The sequence below is a fragment of the Rhipicephalus microplus genome, chromosome 2, assembly GCF_043290135.1.
Source record: "Rhipicephalus microplus isolate Deutch F79 chromosome 2, USDA_Rmic, whole genome shotgun sequence".
Lineage (NCBI taxonomy): Eukaryota > Metazoa > Arthropoda > Arachnida > Ixodida > Ixodidae > Rhipicephalus > Rhipicephalus microplus.
The window spans coordinates 253,177,132-253,195,926 of NC_134701.1; the positions used below are offsets into that span (position 1 = coordinate 253,177,132).

The window sequence follows — 18,795 nt, forward strand, 5'->3', positions numbered from 1 at the left end:
TTTTCTTTCACTGGTAGAGGTACCAAGCTTTCTATATTGAAAAGCAGACATGCCACACTTCTCAGTTTGGAACAAATAAATCTCATGTGATGTTGCCAAGACATACCACTATGAAAAATTACGCCTAGGTATCTGAATGTTTCGACATTTTCCACTGCAACACATTTGCATGGGTTGCAATCGTCAGTGTGAAGAAAAATTTGTATATACATTTCCTGTGTTTTTAGAGGTCTTCGAAAGCAGATCAGTTTGGTTTTCTTTTCGTTCACAATTAAGCAGTTTTCTTCAAACAATATCATTGCATTATGAATTTCACTCTGAAGAGCATTAATCACCCCTTCATAACGTATCTGACGTGTTAATAGCACCATATCATCTGCATACTGGTACACATTGGCTTTACGAATTCCTGAGGGGAAGTCATTCATAAATAAATTAAATGAAAATGGTGACAACCCCGATCCCTGTGGCACACTAGCAGTAATATATTGTTACGGTTGAATTAAAGAATAGGTGGATTTATTTACAGGGTGAGGATGAAGTTTGGCAGTCGCAGTAAAGATGGAGTCCTCAGGCCGCACCAGACAAAGTCGTCTTCCTCTTCTCCCTACCCGGCACACAGCCCGGCTCATACCGTAGCAATCCCCGGTTCACAGACGAAGCCCACTGGGCAAGTTTATGTCACTGGGGGGATGAAACTTCTTGAGGCGAGCCACGCGCACCAACTGCGTTCGATTTGACCGACGAGAAGGTGTCGTCAAGCGTTCCACAACGTACGTCAAGTCAGTCAAGCGATCTACAATGACGTAGGGGCCTGTGTACTGCGGTAAAAACTTCTGACATAAACCAGGTTTTAGTTGGGGGGTCCACAACCACACGAATTCACCTTTGCGAAATGAAATGTCATCATGGCATTGATCGTATCGTTGCTTGAAGCGATCTTGTGATGCCAGTGTGCGCAAGCGAGCAATTTGGCGGGCTTCTACAGCCCGGCACAATGTTTCGGCCATGGACTCATCGGTATGGAGCTTAAATGGGAGGATTGTATCAAGGGAGCTGCGGGGTGATCGGGCGTAAAGCAGGTAGAAGGGCGTGAAGTCCGCGGTCTCGTGCTTCGCTGTAATGTATGCGTAAGTAATAAATGGTAAAATCTCATCCCAGTTTTTGTGATTAGACGCGACGTACATTGCGAGCATGTTAGTAAGAGTTCGATTGGTACGTTCTACAAGACCATTCGTCTAGGGATAATATGGTGTCGAATATCTGAACTGTGAGGTGCAGAGGCGAAGCAATTCTTCCACAGCGTCCGCGATGAATTGGCGACCACGGTCACTGATGATTACTTGAGGTGGACCATGGCGAAGAACAACGGAGCGTAACAAAAATGCAGCGACGCCATCAGCTGTAGAAGATGGTATCGCAGCGGTTTCGGCGTATCTGGTAAGGTGGTCGACGCACACTATTATCCTGCGGTTGTTGTTCGAAGATCGCGGAAACGGGCCCAATAGGTCGATGCCCACTTGCTCGAAAGGCGTAGTAGGCGGTTCTACGGGATGAAGAAGGCCGTGCGGTGCACTGGTAGGTCGTTTGTGGTGCTAACGATTCTCGCAGCTTGAGACGTATTGTTTCGTAAAATCTCGCATTCGGGGCCAGTAAAAACGCTGCTGCACTCGATGCAGGGTGCGAATGAACCCAAGGTGTCCTGACGTTGGATCATCGTGCGTAGTACGGAGAACGTCGCATCGAAAACTTTGAGGTACAACCAGTAAATAACGTGCGCCGGTTGCTGAGTAATTCGTTTTGCACAATAGTCCATCACAAATGCGAAAGCGACCACTGCCTTTGAGATTCCGAGCGTCAACAAACAAAGGGTCTAAAGATAAATCATTCAATGGTTCTCGTTTGAAGATATTGGCGTCAGGAAACGTGTGAGAGACCGCAGCAAAACAGATGTCAAGGGTATCCGCACTGTCCTCCGTCGTGGTCATAGGTAGGTGAGAAAGGCAATCAGTGTCCGAATGACGTCGTCCACTTCTGTACGAAATGCTGAAGTCAAATTTTTGAAGGCGTAAAGCCCATTGAGCAAGGCGGCCAGAAGGGTCTCGGAGGGTAACAAGCCAACATAATGAATGATGGTCTGTCACAATCGTGAATGGACGAGCGTAGAGGTAACATCAAAACTTCTGAATGGTGAATACAGCCGCTAACCATTCTTGCTCTGTCACCGTATAATTCAATTCAGCCTTGCTTAGAGATCAACTCGTATAAGCAACAACATGCTCTGCATTATCATGGCGCTGAACAAGCACACCTCCGATGCCAATTCCACTTGCGTCACAGTGCACTTCTGTAGGAGCAGAAGGATCGAAATGACAAAGAATAGGCTCAGATGTTAGTAGAAATTTCAGTTCAGAAAATGCGGCATCACAATCAGGTGTCCATTTGAATGGGCTGTCTTCTCGCAGCAAGCTCGTCAGTGGGTGTACTATGTCCGCTAATCGGGGCACAAAGCGGCGAAAGTAGGAACATAGGCCCAAGAAGCTGCGAAGTTCCTTCAGTGTCTGGGGTGGTTTGAATGTGCCGACTGCTTTGATTTTGCGGGGATCCGGCCTGACACCATCTTTGTCAACTAGGTGACCGAGGACTAAAGCCTGTCGTTCACCAAACTGGCGCTTCTTAGAGTTCAAAATGAAGCCATCCTTTCCGACACAGTCTGAAACAAGGCTTAAACGCACGTTGTGCTCTTCGAAGGTACGCCCAAAAATGACGACGTCATCCAGGTAGCATAAGCACACCTCCCATTTAAGACCACGAAGGACAGAGTCCATAAACCTTTCAGAAGTGACGGGGGCGTTGCAAAGCCTAAATGGCATCGCATTGAATTGGTACAGTCCATCAGGCGTCATGAATTCGGTCTTCTCCTTGTCTGAATGGTGCATAGGTATCTGCCAATATCCTGATTGTAGGTCTATTGAAGAAAAGTACGAAGCCGAGTGTAAGCAGTCAATAACATCGTCAATCCTAGGCAGCGGATATAAATTTTTTTTTTGGACATGGCGTTGGGTCTTCTGTAATCAACGCAGAACCGCCAGGCACCATCTTTATTCTTAACCAAGATGACCGGTGCTGCCCACGGGCTACACGACTCTTCAATAACACCCTTTTTCAGCATTTCCTGAACGTGGTCGGCAATAACTTTTCGTTCTGATGACGACACTCGGTAAGGCTTTTGTCGGATCGGATGGGCAGTGCTGGTGTCAATCCTATGGTGAGCGTGAAAACATAGTAAAGGTAGTGGCTTCTCCTCTTGGCAAAAGTCAAGCACAGAAGCATGTCGCCTCAACAGATGGCGTAATGTCTGCTGCTCGTGTGACCGTGAAGTGGCGCTACTCATGCCTAGGATCTGCGACTCGTAAGAGCAACTGCGCTTGCCAGAGACTGTACCTTTCTCGCTTTCATCGTTGTTAACGACCGCTACAGAACCTTCAGCCGAGTCATCGAAGACGCCAAGCTTCATTCCTCGAGGGAGCACAACCGGTATCGTCGAACAGTTTAGTGCCCACAGAAAGGTTGCTCCTTCATCAACAGATACCAAACAACGAGAGACGAGTATGTCTTTCTTAGCACATTGAACGATGGCAGGTTCAACGATGGCACCAAAAGATGTGGCAGATTCTGGGGCTGGCTGGCTGGCTGATGGGGGTAACTGAAGCGGTCTTCGTACCTCGGCAGCGGGTAGTTATTGCGCTGTGACCTTGGTGGTGAGGGTGGCTTGTAGTTGCTGTCATCGTTGCCTGCTGCGGCAATTGACACGGAAGGGCGAGAATGAGGCGGTGCGGGTGTAGCTTCGTACGGCGTCGGGCGGGCGTGTCGAGTGAGCTCTTCTCGAACAATCTGGCGTATTGTCGACGCAAGATCAAGCGGCGTGTATTTGTCAGCACTTGCCACGGTGGTTACATTCGGTAGGCGACCGAACTTGGGGGTGATACGTCGCATCTTCAGGGTCTCGAATGTGCGACAGTGGCTTATGACGTCAGTAACCGTAGCAAGGCTGTCTTTGCTGATGAGGAACTCATACACGTCCTCGGCAATGCCCTTCAACAGGTGGCCAACTTTGTCTTCCTCTGAAATAGAAGGGTTGACAATCTTGCAGAGCTTCAAGATTGCCTCGACATAGGTCGTGCACGTCTCTCCTGGGATCTTAGCTCTCTGCAGTAACGTTTGTTCCGCCTGCTTTCTCTTAGCTACGGAGTCTCCGAAGCACGCTCTTATTTCGGAAACGAAGCGATCCCATGACGTGAGAGCATCTTCGTGTATTTCGTACCATACGAGTGCTGTGTTCGTTAAGAAAAATACTACATTGGTCAGCTGGGTCACCGCGTCCCACTGGTAGTATTTGCTCATCCGTTTGTAGTGTGTGAGCCAGGCATCCACATCCTCGCCAGATTCGCCACCGAATGTGCGAGACACTATCAGATATTCACGCAACCAGGGACCAGCCGCACGCGAACCTGGTACTAGCGGTGCTGCTGGGACTGGTAGAAGGTCTGCAGCAGCGGGGATCCAGTCACTTTCTTCGCCGTGAGACATCTCAGCTGCCAGTGGTAACGGGGGCAGTCCAGCAAGGCGGCGGCTTCGTCGTAGATCAGGCGCTTGAAGCGTCGTGTTGCTTGGTTGATTACCCAGCACCTCCACCACAAAACTGTTACGGTTGAATTAAAGGATAGGTGGATTTATTTACAGGGTGAGGATGAAGTTCTCAGGACACACCAGACAACGTCGTCTTCCCCTTCTACCTACCCGGCACATACTACAGCCCGGCTCATACTGTAGCAATATTTTTATTGCTAATTACTTCTTTACATTCCATAACAACCTGTGAGCTGGCTTGTGAGTAATTATAGAGTACATCATAAAAAGCCCCCTAAAGACCAATCTAAATAGCTTTTCTAACAAACTGGTATGGTTCATTGATTCAAACGTTTTTGCCAAGTCTAAAAACAGAACACAACAGAACAAGTTCTTGTCTAAAGCCGAATATATTTCATAACTAAACTCTTCTAATAATGTTATAGAACTGCTATTAGCAATGAAACCAAATTGTCGGGGTGTCAGTAGCGAGAATTTCTGTAAGAAGGGTGTCACACATTGAAGCAAAAATTTTTTTAGTATCTGGGAGAGTATAGGCAAAACAGAAATTGGTCTGTAATTTTCTATATTGTCACGTGGCGGTTCCCCTGGCTGCGGACGTGGTGCATCTACGGCGAAGCCACGCAGTCTCATCTGTCGGAACTGGCAACGGCGGTAAGTGTGCCCGGCCTCGCCGCAGTGGTAGCACAGTGATTTGATTTGTGGGGTTTAACGTCCCAAAACCACCATATGATTATGAGAGACGCCGTAGTGGAGGACTCCGGAAATTTTGACCACCTGGGGTTCTTTAACGTGCACCCAAATCTGAGCACACGGGCCTCGACATTTCCGCCTCCATCGGAAATGCAGCCGCCGCAGCCGGGATTTGAACCCGCGACCTGCGGGTCAGCAGCCGAGTACCTTAGCCACTAGACCACCGCGGCGGGGCAGTGGTAGCACAGTGGGCGGTGGTCAGGGGTGCGCCAAACGTCGGTTTTCCTCGGCGCACTGCGCTGGCCCGCTGGCGAACGGTAGGTCGTCGGTGGGGGTGGTGGCGGCGGTGATGTCTGGCGACGGAAGTGCGACGGGGCGGCGTTTCGGCGTGGACGGGGAGGAGCGTTGTGGCGCACTGCAGCGGCGTAGCTCATAGTTTCTGGCTCGGGCAGCGGTGTTTGGGGAATTCGAAGCGATTGCTGAAGTTCTTCTCGCACAATGTCGGCGATCGAATCCACTTGAGGTTGCGCCGAAGGCAACAGTTTGCGCAGCTCTTCCCGCACGATCGCTCGGATCGTTTCACGCAGGTTGTCGGAGTCACTGACTTGAGCAGCAGCGCATTCTGGAGTCAGGCGACGATTGTACTGTCTGGTGCGCATGTCCAGGGTTTTTTCGATAGTGGTCGCCTCGGATACAAATTCTTGGACGGTGTTCGGTGGATTCCTCATTAGTCCCGCGAAGAGCTCCTGTTTGACCCCTCGCATGAGGAAACGAACTTTCTTCTCCTCAGGCATGTCTGGGTCAGCGTGACGGAATAGGCGGGTCATCTCCTCTGTAAAAATTCCAACCTTTTCATTTGGTAGCTGAACCCGGGTCTCTAGTAGAGCAGCGGCCCTCTCTTTGCGAGCGACGCTCGCGAACGTTTGCAGAAATGCGCCGCAGAAGACATCCCACGTTCGGAGAGTGGACTCCCGATTCTCTAGCCAGGTCCTTGCGGTGTCTTCCAGGTAGAAGTACACACGACGGAGCTTTTCTTCGTTGTCCCAGTGCTTGAGGGCGGCCACACGGTCGTATGTTTCTAGCCAGGTTTCCGGGTCTTCAAACGATGACCCATGAAACGTTGGTGGTTCCCTGGGTTGATGAATGACGATCGCGGGCTGGGACGCTCCGGTTGTCATAGTCGCTGCAGTAGAGGTCATGGCCTTGGCTTTCCGCGGCTTGTCTTGTAGAAGCCCGTACTCCGGTGGGAGACCTTGCTGTCGGTGGCTTGTTCGCTGCTCTTGGTTGGCGTCGGTGCCTTCTCCGCGACGTGGGCTGGGTTCACGGCTTGACGGGGGCGTCCGGTACATGAACGAAACAGCACCTCCACCAGATGTCACGTGGTCGTGACGTGGCCGAAGACAGGAGACTTCGTGTTGGGATTTAACTGTTTATTTGGGCGAACCTGTGCCCAGTAAACGGAAAGTTCGATTACAGCAGCAGTCTTGCACAGATAGCAGTCTCGGACTGATAGCGGCGAACGGAGCGTCGGCCTTCGTTCAACAACTGACAAGCGGCGAAGCGCGTCAGCATTTATACTCTTGCCGTCGAATGTTCTAGCGTTATCGCTGGCGGTGGCGTAGGTTCCAGAACAATCTGTACCGTTCGCACAGTGGGCGTGATCTTATCGAAATGATCTACTACAGTCCGGAACCTTCTCGAAAACTGCAGGTGCGGTTTGCGCTGAGAATCGTGTGGTGTTTTGGGACGATAATGAAAACTTGGGAAATGGAACGTGGCAATATTATCTTTTTTCCCTGATTTAAACAATGGCTGAACTATTGCCGTTTTTAATAATAATAATAATAATAATAATAATAATAATAATAATAATAATAATAATAATAATAATAATATAATGTTCCAGGCGATCAAGCATTATCACCAACACAACTTCGACTACCATCGTAATCACCATTTAGCATCACGATCTTTAATAATATGATTATTATTATTATTGTTATTATTTCATTTTAGCTGCTCGTTTATTCATTCGTTCAGATCTCTTTTCAGGTTACGGGACCGGCATGACGCCTCCTCCTCCTTCTTTTTCTTATCCTCATCCTCCTCATCCTCCTCTCCCCTCTTCCTCCCCCTCTTCCTCCTCCTTCTACTACTACTACTACTACTACTACTACTAATGCTGCTGCTGCTGCTGTTACTGCTACTTGACGGTAAAGGCAGCGCCACTGGTTAGAATCATTATAACATATTGTTTGAATGTGTAGGATTCTGATGGCTACACGCCGCCTTTTTTAATCTGATGGAGATGATGTTGCCATCTGTTGGAATATGATGGACATGCGCCTCCTGTTGGAAACCAGCGTACATAGTGTCCTCTAAGTTTACGTCACCTGACATTCAGTGATCCTGATTTAATGTATCTGGTGAGTTGTGCTATAGTGTTCACACTTGAGAATCTGTCGCAGCTATTAAAAAAAGTCTCAAGCGATCGTACCAGGCAACTGATATTGCTGGGAAACAGTTACGACAGCAGTCGAGGCGTGAGGAACGTGACACGCACACATTCCTCGCTCATAGCAAGGCACTCAATGCAGACCATAAGAAGGGTGGAACACACGCACACACCAATAGACTTATTTATTTATCTGTTTCATTAACGTGCTTACCTATTGCAAGGTGCATAGCCAAGCACTGGCGCATGCTGAGAGTGATGGAAAAGATTCTTTGAGCTCACAAAGCTTGGTTTAAATCCACAAGACGGGAAATATTCATGAAACGGACAGTGGGTGTCATTAAGATGGATGCAACACTTCGGGATGTTTTACGTGCCAATATCATGATATAATTATGAGGTACATTTTATCCTAAAGGAGTTCATAATAATTGTGTCTACTCGACATGCTTTAACGAGAGATTCAACCACATGCACGATTCCGTTTGCACTTCGTCCATACTAGGATACAGCAGTCACGGGAAGAGCCAAACCCGTGAAATTTAGCTTTTTTTTGTTAAAATGGAAGACGATATCACACGTAAAGGTCGAGGTAGACTTTACAACAATAACTACATTGCACCATAGGTTATCGAGATGTAGACCACATAGGGAGTTAGGGATGTGAATTGTCGGGGGACTCAAACTCCATCGTAGACTTTTTTGCGTTATTTTATTCTCTACGTTATTTTTAAGGACCGGCTCTTTAGGTGCCGTAATGCTTATTGAGAGACCCTAACCTAAGCCTTCCTAACGTCGAGTGTCTGATGTGCTCCGCTTTTAGTTTTACAGCAGCTGCAGCCATTTACTTTGACCTTCCGTTAAAGTGTACTTTAAAGCGATGCTGGAAAGTAACCAACCTGAAGGCTAATAATGGTGACTCATGAAAAAATACCTTTAAGCTAGTCTTGTAGTATCTGCATCAAGCGATCTTTCATTCTTGCCTTTAATTACATTTCGACAACATGGAGTGCCCCTGGCCTAGCCAGAGAGGGGGTGGTGGGGGAGTTAAAACATTTCGCCAGAAAATTTTCAATTTACAGTCCCCTGTGTATGCCATGAAAGTGGGTTGAGCATCGTCATGCTACTTTAAACCAAGCCAGATGACGAACGGTGTTATCACGGTGCTTTCGTGAGCTATGAATAAAACTGCGTATAGCAAAAAAGTGCTATGAACCAATAGCGCAATGACTAGGAAACAATTTTCTACATCTTTATTATACACGTTGAGAAATCTCAAATAGACCGCGTCGGTGAGTGTAAGGGAACGAAGAACATCCTTGGGTGCAACTCTATTCACTGGTAGGCGGCCCACGCCCTTGCCAGAACTTGAATAGCCTTGGTGAAACACTCGTCTTGTATCGACGAGATGGAAGCGAGGTGTGACGGTCTCTGTGGCGGTTGCGTGTGCTGTAGACGCTGGTGTTGGTTGAACACCTTGTGGTCTTCGGTATGCCGCCCAACTGGTATGGACATCTCGCCCACCGCTTCGTACAGGCCCACGAAGCTGGCCTGGCACTTGACTCGCAGGGCAGCTCTGCTTACGTCGTGCTGCTTTACTGGGATGTTCGCAGAGAGCGTGGTCACCTGGAAGCCGTCCGGGTGCGTGTCGACTTTAGTCCTGACGTCGGCGTCGATCAAGAGGCGGTCGTTGACGTACACCGCCAGTTTGGGAGCCGGCCTGGACCGGCTGGAGGTGCAGTTGACGCGCACGAACCCTCCCACCTGGTAAGACTCCCTGTCGTACGTGATGTGGGGTCTCATGTCACTTTGTTCTGCGAGAAAGTGAGAGAAAACTTTAAGTAAAAAAATGTTGCGGCGTGAAAAGGTCATCGAAAGCATTGAACGCATATTCAATATTATGCACATATTTGCTTATCATGAATATGAAAAGGCGAAAGAAATGTGAGGTAGTAAAAATGCAAGGCGGTTTCATTCAGGAAAGAGAAAACTAAGAGAAACCCAATTCAGAACGGATCCTGACAATTACTACAACGACAATGGCAACGCTTGTTTGCCGAAGTTGTAGAATGAAGAATTTCACTTCTCTTGCGAAGGTGGCAGCGACTGCACAAATCAGCCTTTTTTTTCTAAATAAAAAAGAAACAAAGAGCACCCTCTGATTACCGGCAGCAGCTCTCTTCAGAACTTACAGCAACAACAACAACAACAACAACAACAACAACAACAACAACAACAACAATAACAACAACAACAACAACAACAACAAACAACAACAACTTTGAATTTGAACGGCCACAAGCGTCTCATCTTCTGATCTGTCGAGCTGGTCTTTCTGTGCGACACAGCTGCGCATATCACACGCACACTTGCTTGTTTTGCAGGGACACATCATTCCATGGGCTATTTGTGACTATATTTTTGTATCACCTCGCCACGTATACAGAGCCAATTGCTAAATCACACAGCCAATCTGCTAAATGGATCGCATAACGTTGGTTCCCACAGTGCTTGACATTTCAGTAGGCTCATAGCAACGAAAATGGGAACATTGCTGTCTATGTCGCCATCTGTCTGAAAAAATATTCGAAAGGCAAAAGAATTAAAAAGCACTGCAGCGGCCACTTGGGGGTTCCGCATACGTACCGAACACTGCGAGCATTTTCTCGTCTTGGACCGTGAGAAAGGGAGGAGCATCGGAGCTGGCTTCGCAGCGGTAAGCGCCTGCACTCAGGGCACTCAGGTTTTTCAGGTAGAGGGACGAATAGTTTCCTTGCAGCCTCTGTGGTGGGAAAGAATACTAAATGAGTGCCTGACCTAAACTGCAGTGAATTGGCCTTACTGACTCAACGATCATTCTTGTTTAATGTTCGTTCCGCAGGATGGCAGCACCAACGACGAAAAAGCGGGTTCGAAGTTCGCTCAATATTTTGACATGAAATGATAAATCTGACGCGAGCGGAGGATAAGACACATAGATTCACACACATGATGAGTGGAATGAACGAAAGGAAAACACAGCTTATGAAAGAAGAAACAAACAGAAAACTGGTGCTTCGAACTTGTGTGCTCTACTGCAACACGCGTGGTTGCCCTTGAAGATTTTTATAGGTCGCATATCTTGTGACACGTGCGCTGCTCTTTCAACTTTTTTGTTACGTTCATGAGTGCTATGGTTATCAGAACCAACGTTGCGCGATGAAAACTTACTCTGGATCTTCGCAACACACTACAGCTATAGAAACAACTGGTTGCATGCTGCATTATGTTTTTATTTATTTTTTATTTATATTTGGCAACATATGGGAAGGTAGGCTATGCTAGAGCCGGCTATCCCAACATAATGACAGTAAAGTACAAGACGCTGCATTATGTTCTCAATTTAACCGTGAAAGTGTGCTAGTTCTTACATCTGTGATGGAACCTACACAATGAAAGAGATCCTCCAGGGAAGAAAAAGGGCAACTCTTAAGAAACTATAGAGGGGCATACCTATTCTTTGGAGCACACAAGGCGATACACGATAAGAAAGCATGACAAACGCTGGTCCTGTTCCCTTCTAGTGTATTGTCTGTTGTGCACTGCCCAAGAATGGATACTTTCCCGCCTTTCAAGTCTACAATAGAGGGTGCTTTCTGGCAATACGATGAGGGGGGAGGGGAGGGGTAGACTATGCAGGGACCTACTCACAATTGTTTTTCGGGGAGGTCGTTAAACCACGTTCGTGCGTGCGTTCGTATGTTCATATATATAGGCATATAAAATTGAAAATTTCTTGAGGTCGAGGTGGGGTAAATGTATGACCCCCCCCCCCCCGCCTTAGTTACGCCAATAGTCCTTTGCCACACCTGGCGCCGCCTATTTGAGGAAGGCTCCATGTGAGCCGCATAGCAGTGTACTTACATCGACCGTCACTCCTTGCACGTTGAACATTTTTCCCGGTGGCCTGTTGCGAGGGGTAAACGTGTAGAACACTTTGTCGTCCTTGAACCACTTGAAACTGTACAGGGGCAATCCGCCAAGGTTGTGAGCACAGTTGAGACGCACGGAACCGCCGAGGATTCCGATTGGTGGCTGGTCTATCGATATAGGCGTTTCTGCGTAGTGTGGATTGAAAACACACACATGTATAGGGCCACTCTAAGGATCACTGCAGCAGCAGGCTGTTCGATTCAGCTAAATGGTGCAGAACTTAGGTTGTGTTCTTTCGGTGCCCCTTTGTGTCTCGTGTTCTGTGCATCTAGCCCCTCCTCTTTTTTTTTTCATTAAAACCAGAGGCTGCAATGGCTGCCAAGGAACTGCATGGCCCATTTTATACATGAGTGTCGTGAAATTGGCGCTACTCTCAAAATTTATCAATATAGACGAGTCTGGAGCACAGCGACGATTATAACTCTACAGCCGATTTACACACTAAACTTACTTTCTAAATTGTCACAACCGAAATACGTTTGCTAAAGGCTTTGCTAGGTCAGGTTGGCGATACTTAGAAAACTTATATATGACGTCTGATTTTCCTGAGACATTTTGGTGGGCGTACCTTAAAATCACGTTCTTGCCACATTCACAGCGATGTCCGGTTAATTGGCTGGAACAGCTTTATTCAGGTCCTGCGGGACGCGCCTTAGCACGCAGCAGGCGACTCCCACTATGTCCGGTGCACGCTTTCAAAGTTTCATCGCTTAGCACACAGTCGCGGCCCCAGTTATGACGCCGGAATTTCGACGGAGTTAAATATACAAACAACAATAGTGCGCCGAGAACTGGGTGTACTTTAAGGTCATAAGAGCAGTTCAAGGAAATATGGAAGTGTTTACGACGCTGCCTGTAGTCTTATTAGCTTGAAGAAACTAGTGACTTGACCACCCACCAGATCAGCATAAACGTATACATGGTTTTTTATTATTGTTCCCCCGCTGAAATGGTCAAGTCTGAAAAAAAAAACATGATCTGCGATTGATGTGAAAATTGAAACCTAATAGTGACATGCTTATTACAATGACCAGCCTTTCTTACCCGACTTTCCGGAGTGAAAGTGGCAAATATACGCGGTTTTTGTACATTGCACAGTCATGGCTATTCAGCCATGGTTAGTATCAAAGACCTGCATGGGAATCGATCTGCATTTCACACAGTGACAAGGCAGATCCATCTGAGTAATAGTACGGAGCTAACTTAACGCCTTTTTGCACAATTAGGGGCGGGGGCATTCCTCACCTTTCTTGCGCACATGCCTATGCCAAACAGTAATGCTCCGAACATCGTTTTCACTCACCTGCGACGACCAACCTCTTTTCAGCCACACCCACGTCGAACGTCGGTGCTTCAGTTGACACTTCGCAGCTGTAATTTCCCGAGGCAGAGTTCTGTACGTGGTCAAGCACTGCTGTAGTGTCGTTGCTGCTTGCAACCTATGAGATAGATTCTCTATCAAGACAAAGAACGACTCGTGTTTTATCGCAATAGTTTTTTTCTGTGAGCAAACTCATTAAAAGATTGTAACGCTTAAAGGTTCTCGGCATTTCTCGAGAGCATGCATATATATTACGCTTTTACTTGAGCTTGGTGCAGGCCTGTATCAACACCTTCTGTCTGCTTTCTCCCCCCCCCCCCTTTTTTTTCTAACGCTAGATGGCAGGCCAGAAAAGGGATTCGCGCCAACTTCTCAACTTTTCTGCCCTACTGAACATTTCTCTCTCAGTATCAATCTGAAAGTGAAGTTTTTTTCTCCGAAGTGATGCTTCATATTGTGTCTCGACTATCAGAATACTACCGGTGTTTAATATCACAAGCAAGTAAAACAGTTGAATCAAACCATTCCCACAATTTCTGTGACAACGCATTGAACGCGTGGGTTCAATAGCAAAAAAAAGAGAAGAAGAACAAAACAAAAAGGGGTCCTTCTCCACAATAGTGTGACTTTGTCATGTTTGGTATAGTCAGTAAGCTATATATTAATATGTTGCAACTTGCAGTCCAGGTCTCTTTTTAGAAGTTTGTCTGTTACTACGATTTTTTGAATATGTTACACTTACCGAAAACTGCTTTCAGTAAAAATTAAAAAAAAAACCACAAGAGTATGAGATGATTTGTCTCTGTGAGAGAAATTCGTCTCAGTAAAACTACGATGAAAAGAATGGTTGTCTAATGATTTCAAAATATCGTGAAAAAACTAGGAAAGAAAAAAAAGCTCAGGTAGTTTCACGCAATGAAATCCACTAGACGGCGAAGATGTAACCATGCGTGTGTAGGTGTGGGTAGACTGAGACAGTTTATAGTCTCACTTCGAGCATAATCATCACCATCGTTCACCATCAGCATCATACTCCGGTGCATCATCATCATCATACTCCAGTGCATCATGATCATTATAGTTCATTTATTCCGTTTTATTCACTCCTTCCTCTTGTTAAATATCCTGCGTGTCACTCACTAATACACATATAAAAAGTACTGGTTCATACAAACTGATATAGTAAGCTTTTATCACATACCACTCACGCATAAGGGAAAACTGCTATCTACAGGGTTAGTAGCTTTGTTGACTTTTTAGAGCTACACTTCGTAAAGGGAAGTAATAATGCAAGCTAAGTGCTCTGACAAGTCCAGAAGAAAAAAACTCCCAAGCATTTCCCCGAGGGTGAACATGGTTAAGTGCGAATACACGGGGTGATGCTATGAGGGGCATTTATTAATTCGCACTATTATATTTATTAATCACACTATGGTGCCTTTATGGTGTAATGGTTCCTGGGAATCGCAATTGATCACACGGGAGAGTTTACGTTAACTAACTGGCGAATGCCAACGGATTTTAACTTTACTCTCCCTCACGACCCGCTCTCGACGGGAGAATGAGAGAGAAGGCGGGCGCGCGAGAGAGAGGGGTGCGCGCGCAGCTGCAGCGAGCGAGGAGAGCGGAGGATTTGATTGATATGTGGGGTTTAACGTCCCAAAACCACCATATGATTATGAGAGACGCCGTAGTGGAGGGCTCCGGAAATTTTGACCACCTGGGGTTCTTTAACGTGCGCCCAAATCTGAGCACACGGGCCTACAACGTTTCCGCCTCCATCGGAAACGCAGCCGCCGCAGCCGGGAATTGAACCCGCGCCCTGCGGGTCAGCAGCCGAGTACCTTAGCCACTAGACCACCGCGGCGGGGCAAGAGCGGAGGAGCGACACCGACATCAGCGTCGCGTCCGTGGCTTATTCGGTAGAGCGTCGCGCTGCGGCCCGCCAAGTCCTCTTTCTTTTAAAGATAGAGAGAAGACTGCGGACGCCGCCGAAGGCGGTGGATGGTTTGGGGTCGCTTATAAAGTGTATTCACACTTAAAAAAAGTGAGAGCGCATAGTATTGGAGGAGGGGAAGGAAAAAAATATGTGGAAGGACAGGAAGCTTGGCCAGTCTTTAGACCAGCTGGCTACCCTGTGCTGAGGAAAGAGGTGAGGGGAATAAAAGATGATAGAAAAGAAATATTGCAAAGAGAGAGAGAGAAAATAAAAAAATGGCGAAAGATGAAAGACAAAATCAAAGAGAATAAGACAATAAAGTCTGTCTTTGGAGCCAGTTGTCCGCAAAAAGCGCAGCAAAGCTTTTAAAGCCTTCTGGGCTGAGGATGGACTCGGCCAATGACCCAGAATCTTTCGCTTCGATAAAGAGCGATCATCTACTCAATCTAGAGCTTTGGTAAGTTCTTGTCTTGGCGCGTTCAAATGGGTACACTCGCACAGAAGATGATGGGCGATCGTTTCTTCGCAGCTGCAGTAATTGCATGCAGATGTGCTGGCCATTTCAATAAGAAAGGAGTATGCGCTCGTGAAGGCTACGCCTAGCCACAGACGGCATAGAAGAGTCTCCTTGCTCGAGATATTCCTGAGGGAAGATTAAGCTTGATAATGGCATTATCTCTTCATATGATCAACCTGGTAAATAAACGTAGTAATGACATTTTTAGATATTAATTCATATTACGCACTTACGTGTATACACACGCACAATAACAAGGCTTCCACGCGACACAGATGTTATAAGCAAAACTTTTGTGGGTAATTGTTTTCCAGTGAAATTGAGAAAAGAACACAGAATGAACAGTGCTTACGTTTACATTGAGTCCTCTGATCTTGAACGCCTGTATTCTCGGCCTGTCGTTGGGCACATAGCGCAGGAACTCGATGCCATCTTTGAACCATTTGACGCTGTAGAGCTGGTCCCTCTCCAGGTCGTAGCTGCATTCGAGCGTCACAGTGGATCCGCGAATAGGTGATTCGGCAGCCTTCAATTCGATTACCCTCAGTGCTTCCGCCGGGACAGCGGCGTCTGTAACAAATGGCCATCACATCTGTTCATCTCTGCACAAGTTGCTGGTCGAATAGCATCGTACGTAGTCAGTTTGCGTGCAGTCAGTACTAGTAGGAGTAGTCATAGACTTTTATTTTCAGTCACAAACAAACGGCCTAACATTTCGACCACCTGCGCGATTAGCAGACGCTAAAACATTGAATAGTTGATTTTTTTCCCTTCCGGACTAATTTTCAGGCGGCCAGGCTACACCGAAACAATATCGGGTATCTAAAGAGTTTCGTTCTGCTGAAAAAAGGAAGATAGGCAGCTTAACTTATATTCCTTTTTCGAACGCTTCCAGTTGGTTTAAACTTCAACCTAAGCGTATGTAGTTTACATCTTGGAGGAGCGTTTGTTGAAGAGCAAGCAATGGTGTGTGTCTTACTGTTTAAATGTTCCTAATCTCAGATTCTCTCGTAAGTTAGCTTTTTTTTGTACGTATTCCCTTCAATATAGGCATCAACACACTCATTTAATTCGTCTGATATACAATGCTGATGAGTATATCGTGTTAGCTTCTGCATAGGAGCGTGACTAGAGGGTGTCTGCATTACTTCCAATATTCCCCGTCGGTGTCGAGTGAGATACGTTCCCGCTATTGGTGTTTTCTAGTGGGTGGGAAACTTTATTTGTTTATTAACACAATAGTATTAAAGAGCTTGTTCAGCAAAAGTTCCAGAGTCGGCGGTGGTGTTGGCGTCGTTTTGCGAGAAAAATACCATCTTGTTCGCGACGAAAAAATTGAGATTCAAATAAAGTCTTCGAATCCTATAGTGAGCATCGAACCCAATCTGTGTGAAAAAGCAGATGTTCTACTACAGAGCCATGCTATTTCTTAAAACTACTTTTGTAAAAAGACACTACGTATCAATGTCATGAAGTGGAAAGAGTAGCGCGTATGGCAGAGGTCTCTCTACGTGGCGGAAGCGTTGAATCGCTCCCGGTGTCAGAATATGTGAAGTGCGCAACAAGGGGGTGTTTTAAATGCCTGTTTTAAATGCCTCATTACAAAGCGTTCAGACATATTTAATCGTACTCATCTACAAAGACATGAAGTGAACAGCTGCCTAGGTTCGCGTGTTGCCTTACGGAAGCGTAGTGGGCCTTTCGCTGATTGGCAAAAGGAATAACTATGGCGTAGTGGACACTCGTAACTAGTTTACTTGCAGTAGGCATTCTAGGGTACCTTAAGCCGGCCATTGTTACACGCGCAGTCGTTCGTTTCCCTACGGTACGGTTGAGGAATGCACCGAGAACTGAAGCAGGCAGGCAGTTCCAAATGCGGACGATGCCCGATTACGTTATCACGATAAACTCTTGAAGGCGAAGCTGAAGCGTCCTCCAAGTTTTTTTTATTTACCTATTTTCTTATTTATTTTCGTTTATTTATCTATCTAAACATCGTCAATCCCACGCAAATATTAATGCATGGAGGGGATCAGTACACAATACGGAAATAGCAACTGGAGAATTAATTTATGCTGGCAGACAAATTTTTTGTGGAATAGTGGGAAAGTATTACAAGGCAGCTGTTATTGAAAACATGCGAAATTAGACAGTCAAGAGTACTTCATTGGAAACCAAAATATACAAATCACAAGGGGTGCAATGATGTGATATATATTATGCAATAATAATAATAATAATAATAATAATAATAATAATAATAATAATAATAATAATAATACTTTCGTCTTAGGCAGTTTAACCCACAAAAAGCAACAACAACAGAATCCTGCTGACTTACATGTCGCAATCCAGAAGAAGAGGAACAACAAGCACGGTGCCTGGGCCATTTCGTGCTACCTGTGAAGGTAGCTGTCTTCGATAAAGTCTTGGAGCTCCACCCAATTGTCCTTTTAAGACCGACAAAAAAAACCCCTCTCCACCAGGGGAGTGGTGATGTCTTGCTCGTTGCGTTGTCGCAGGCCGACGCAATCCGCGCGAAAGGACAGCTCATACATCACCACCGCAATAGTTTGTCTGACGACACGCTGCTGAAGGCGTGGGAACGTGGAGTTTGGGCTCAAGGTTGCCCAGTAGCGAGCGCGAGACATGCGACTCACTTAAACGCAGTTGACTTGCAGAAAGGAGGCTACTCGAATTATACGCTCATATGCGCGACGCACTGAGTGTAGCTGTGAAATTGCTTTTTAGGTTGTTGACACGATTTTGTGGTAGCAAACAACCGTATTGATGCATGCAGCCTGGCTGGTAAACAATTAGTCAGTGACTTGCTTGCTGTTTTATGGGGTGCCGCGAAGTCCACTTAAGCGCTTGCTCATCAAATGAAGTGTGTTTCGCAAATGCGTTTCTATTGGAAATGTAAGCTGCATTGTGCAAGTGATGCCGTGTGCTGACCTCTGTACGCATTTTGCTCGAAATTAATAACCCTTTTTTATTTGCTGTACTTTCTTCTGCTGTACTACCAGCGGAACATCTTTAAGCCTATGGTTCCTCAGAATCAATCAATCAATCAATCAATCAATCCATTACTCAGCTGACCAACCGACCAATCAATCAACCAATCAACCGATCAATGAACTGATCAATCAATAAATCAATCAATGAATCAGTCAATCAATCATTCAATAATCAACCGCACAACTTCTGTAAAATTGCTTCAACACATCGTAAGCACATCCAATTAGTCT

The 18,795-nt window shown here is 46.3% G+C and overlaps 1 protein-coding gene across 1 annotated transcript; it reads right to left on the reverse strand.

The window, feature by feature from the left end:
* Positions 1 to 9,029: 9,029 nt before the first annotated feature.
* Positions 9,030 to 18,038, reverse strand: LOC119169274 (uncharacterized). Its single transcript, XM_075879660.1, has 6 exons — positions 17,889 to 18,038; positions 15,900 to 16,117; positions 13,074 to 13,209; positions 11,702 to 11,895; positions 10,445 to 10,580; positions 9,030 to 9,612 (listed from the first exon to the last, which is right to left on the reverse strand). Exons 1-6 carry the CDS (start codon positions 17,935 to 17,937, stop codon positions 9,134 to 9,136), a joined length of 1,212 nt encoding a protein of 403 aa, XP_075735775.1. The 5' UTR covers positions 17,938 to 18,038; the 3' UTR covers positions 9,030 to 9,133.
* Positions 18,039 to 18,795: the final 757 nt, after the last annotated feature.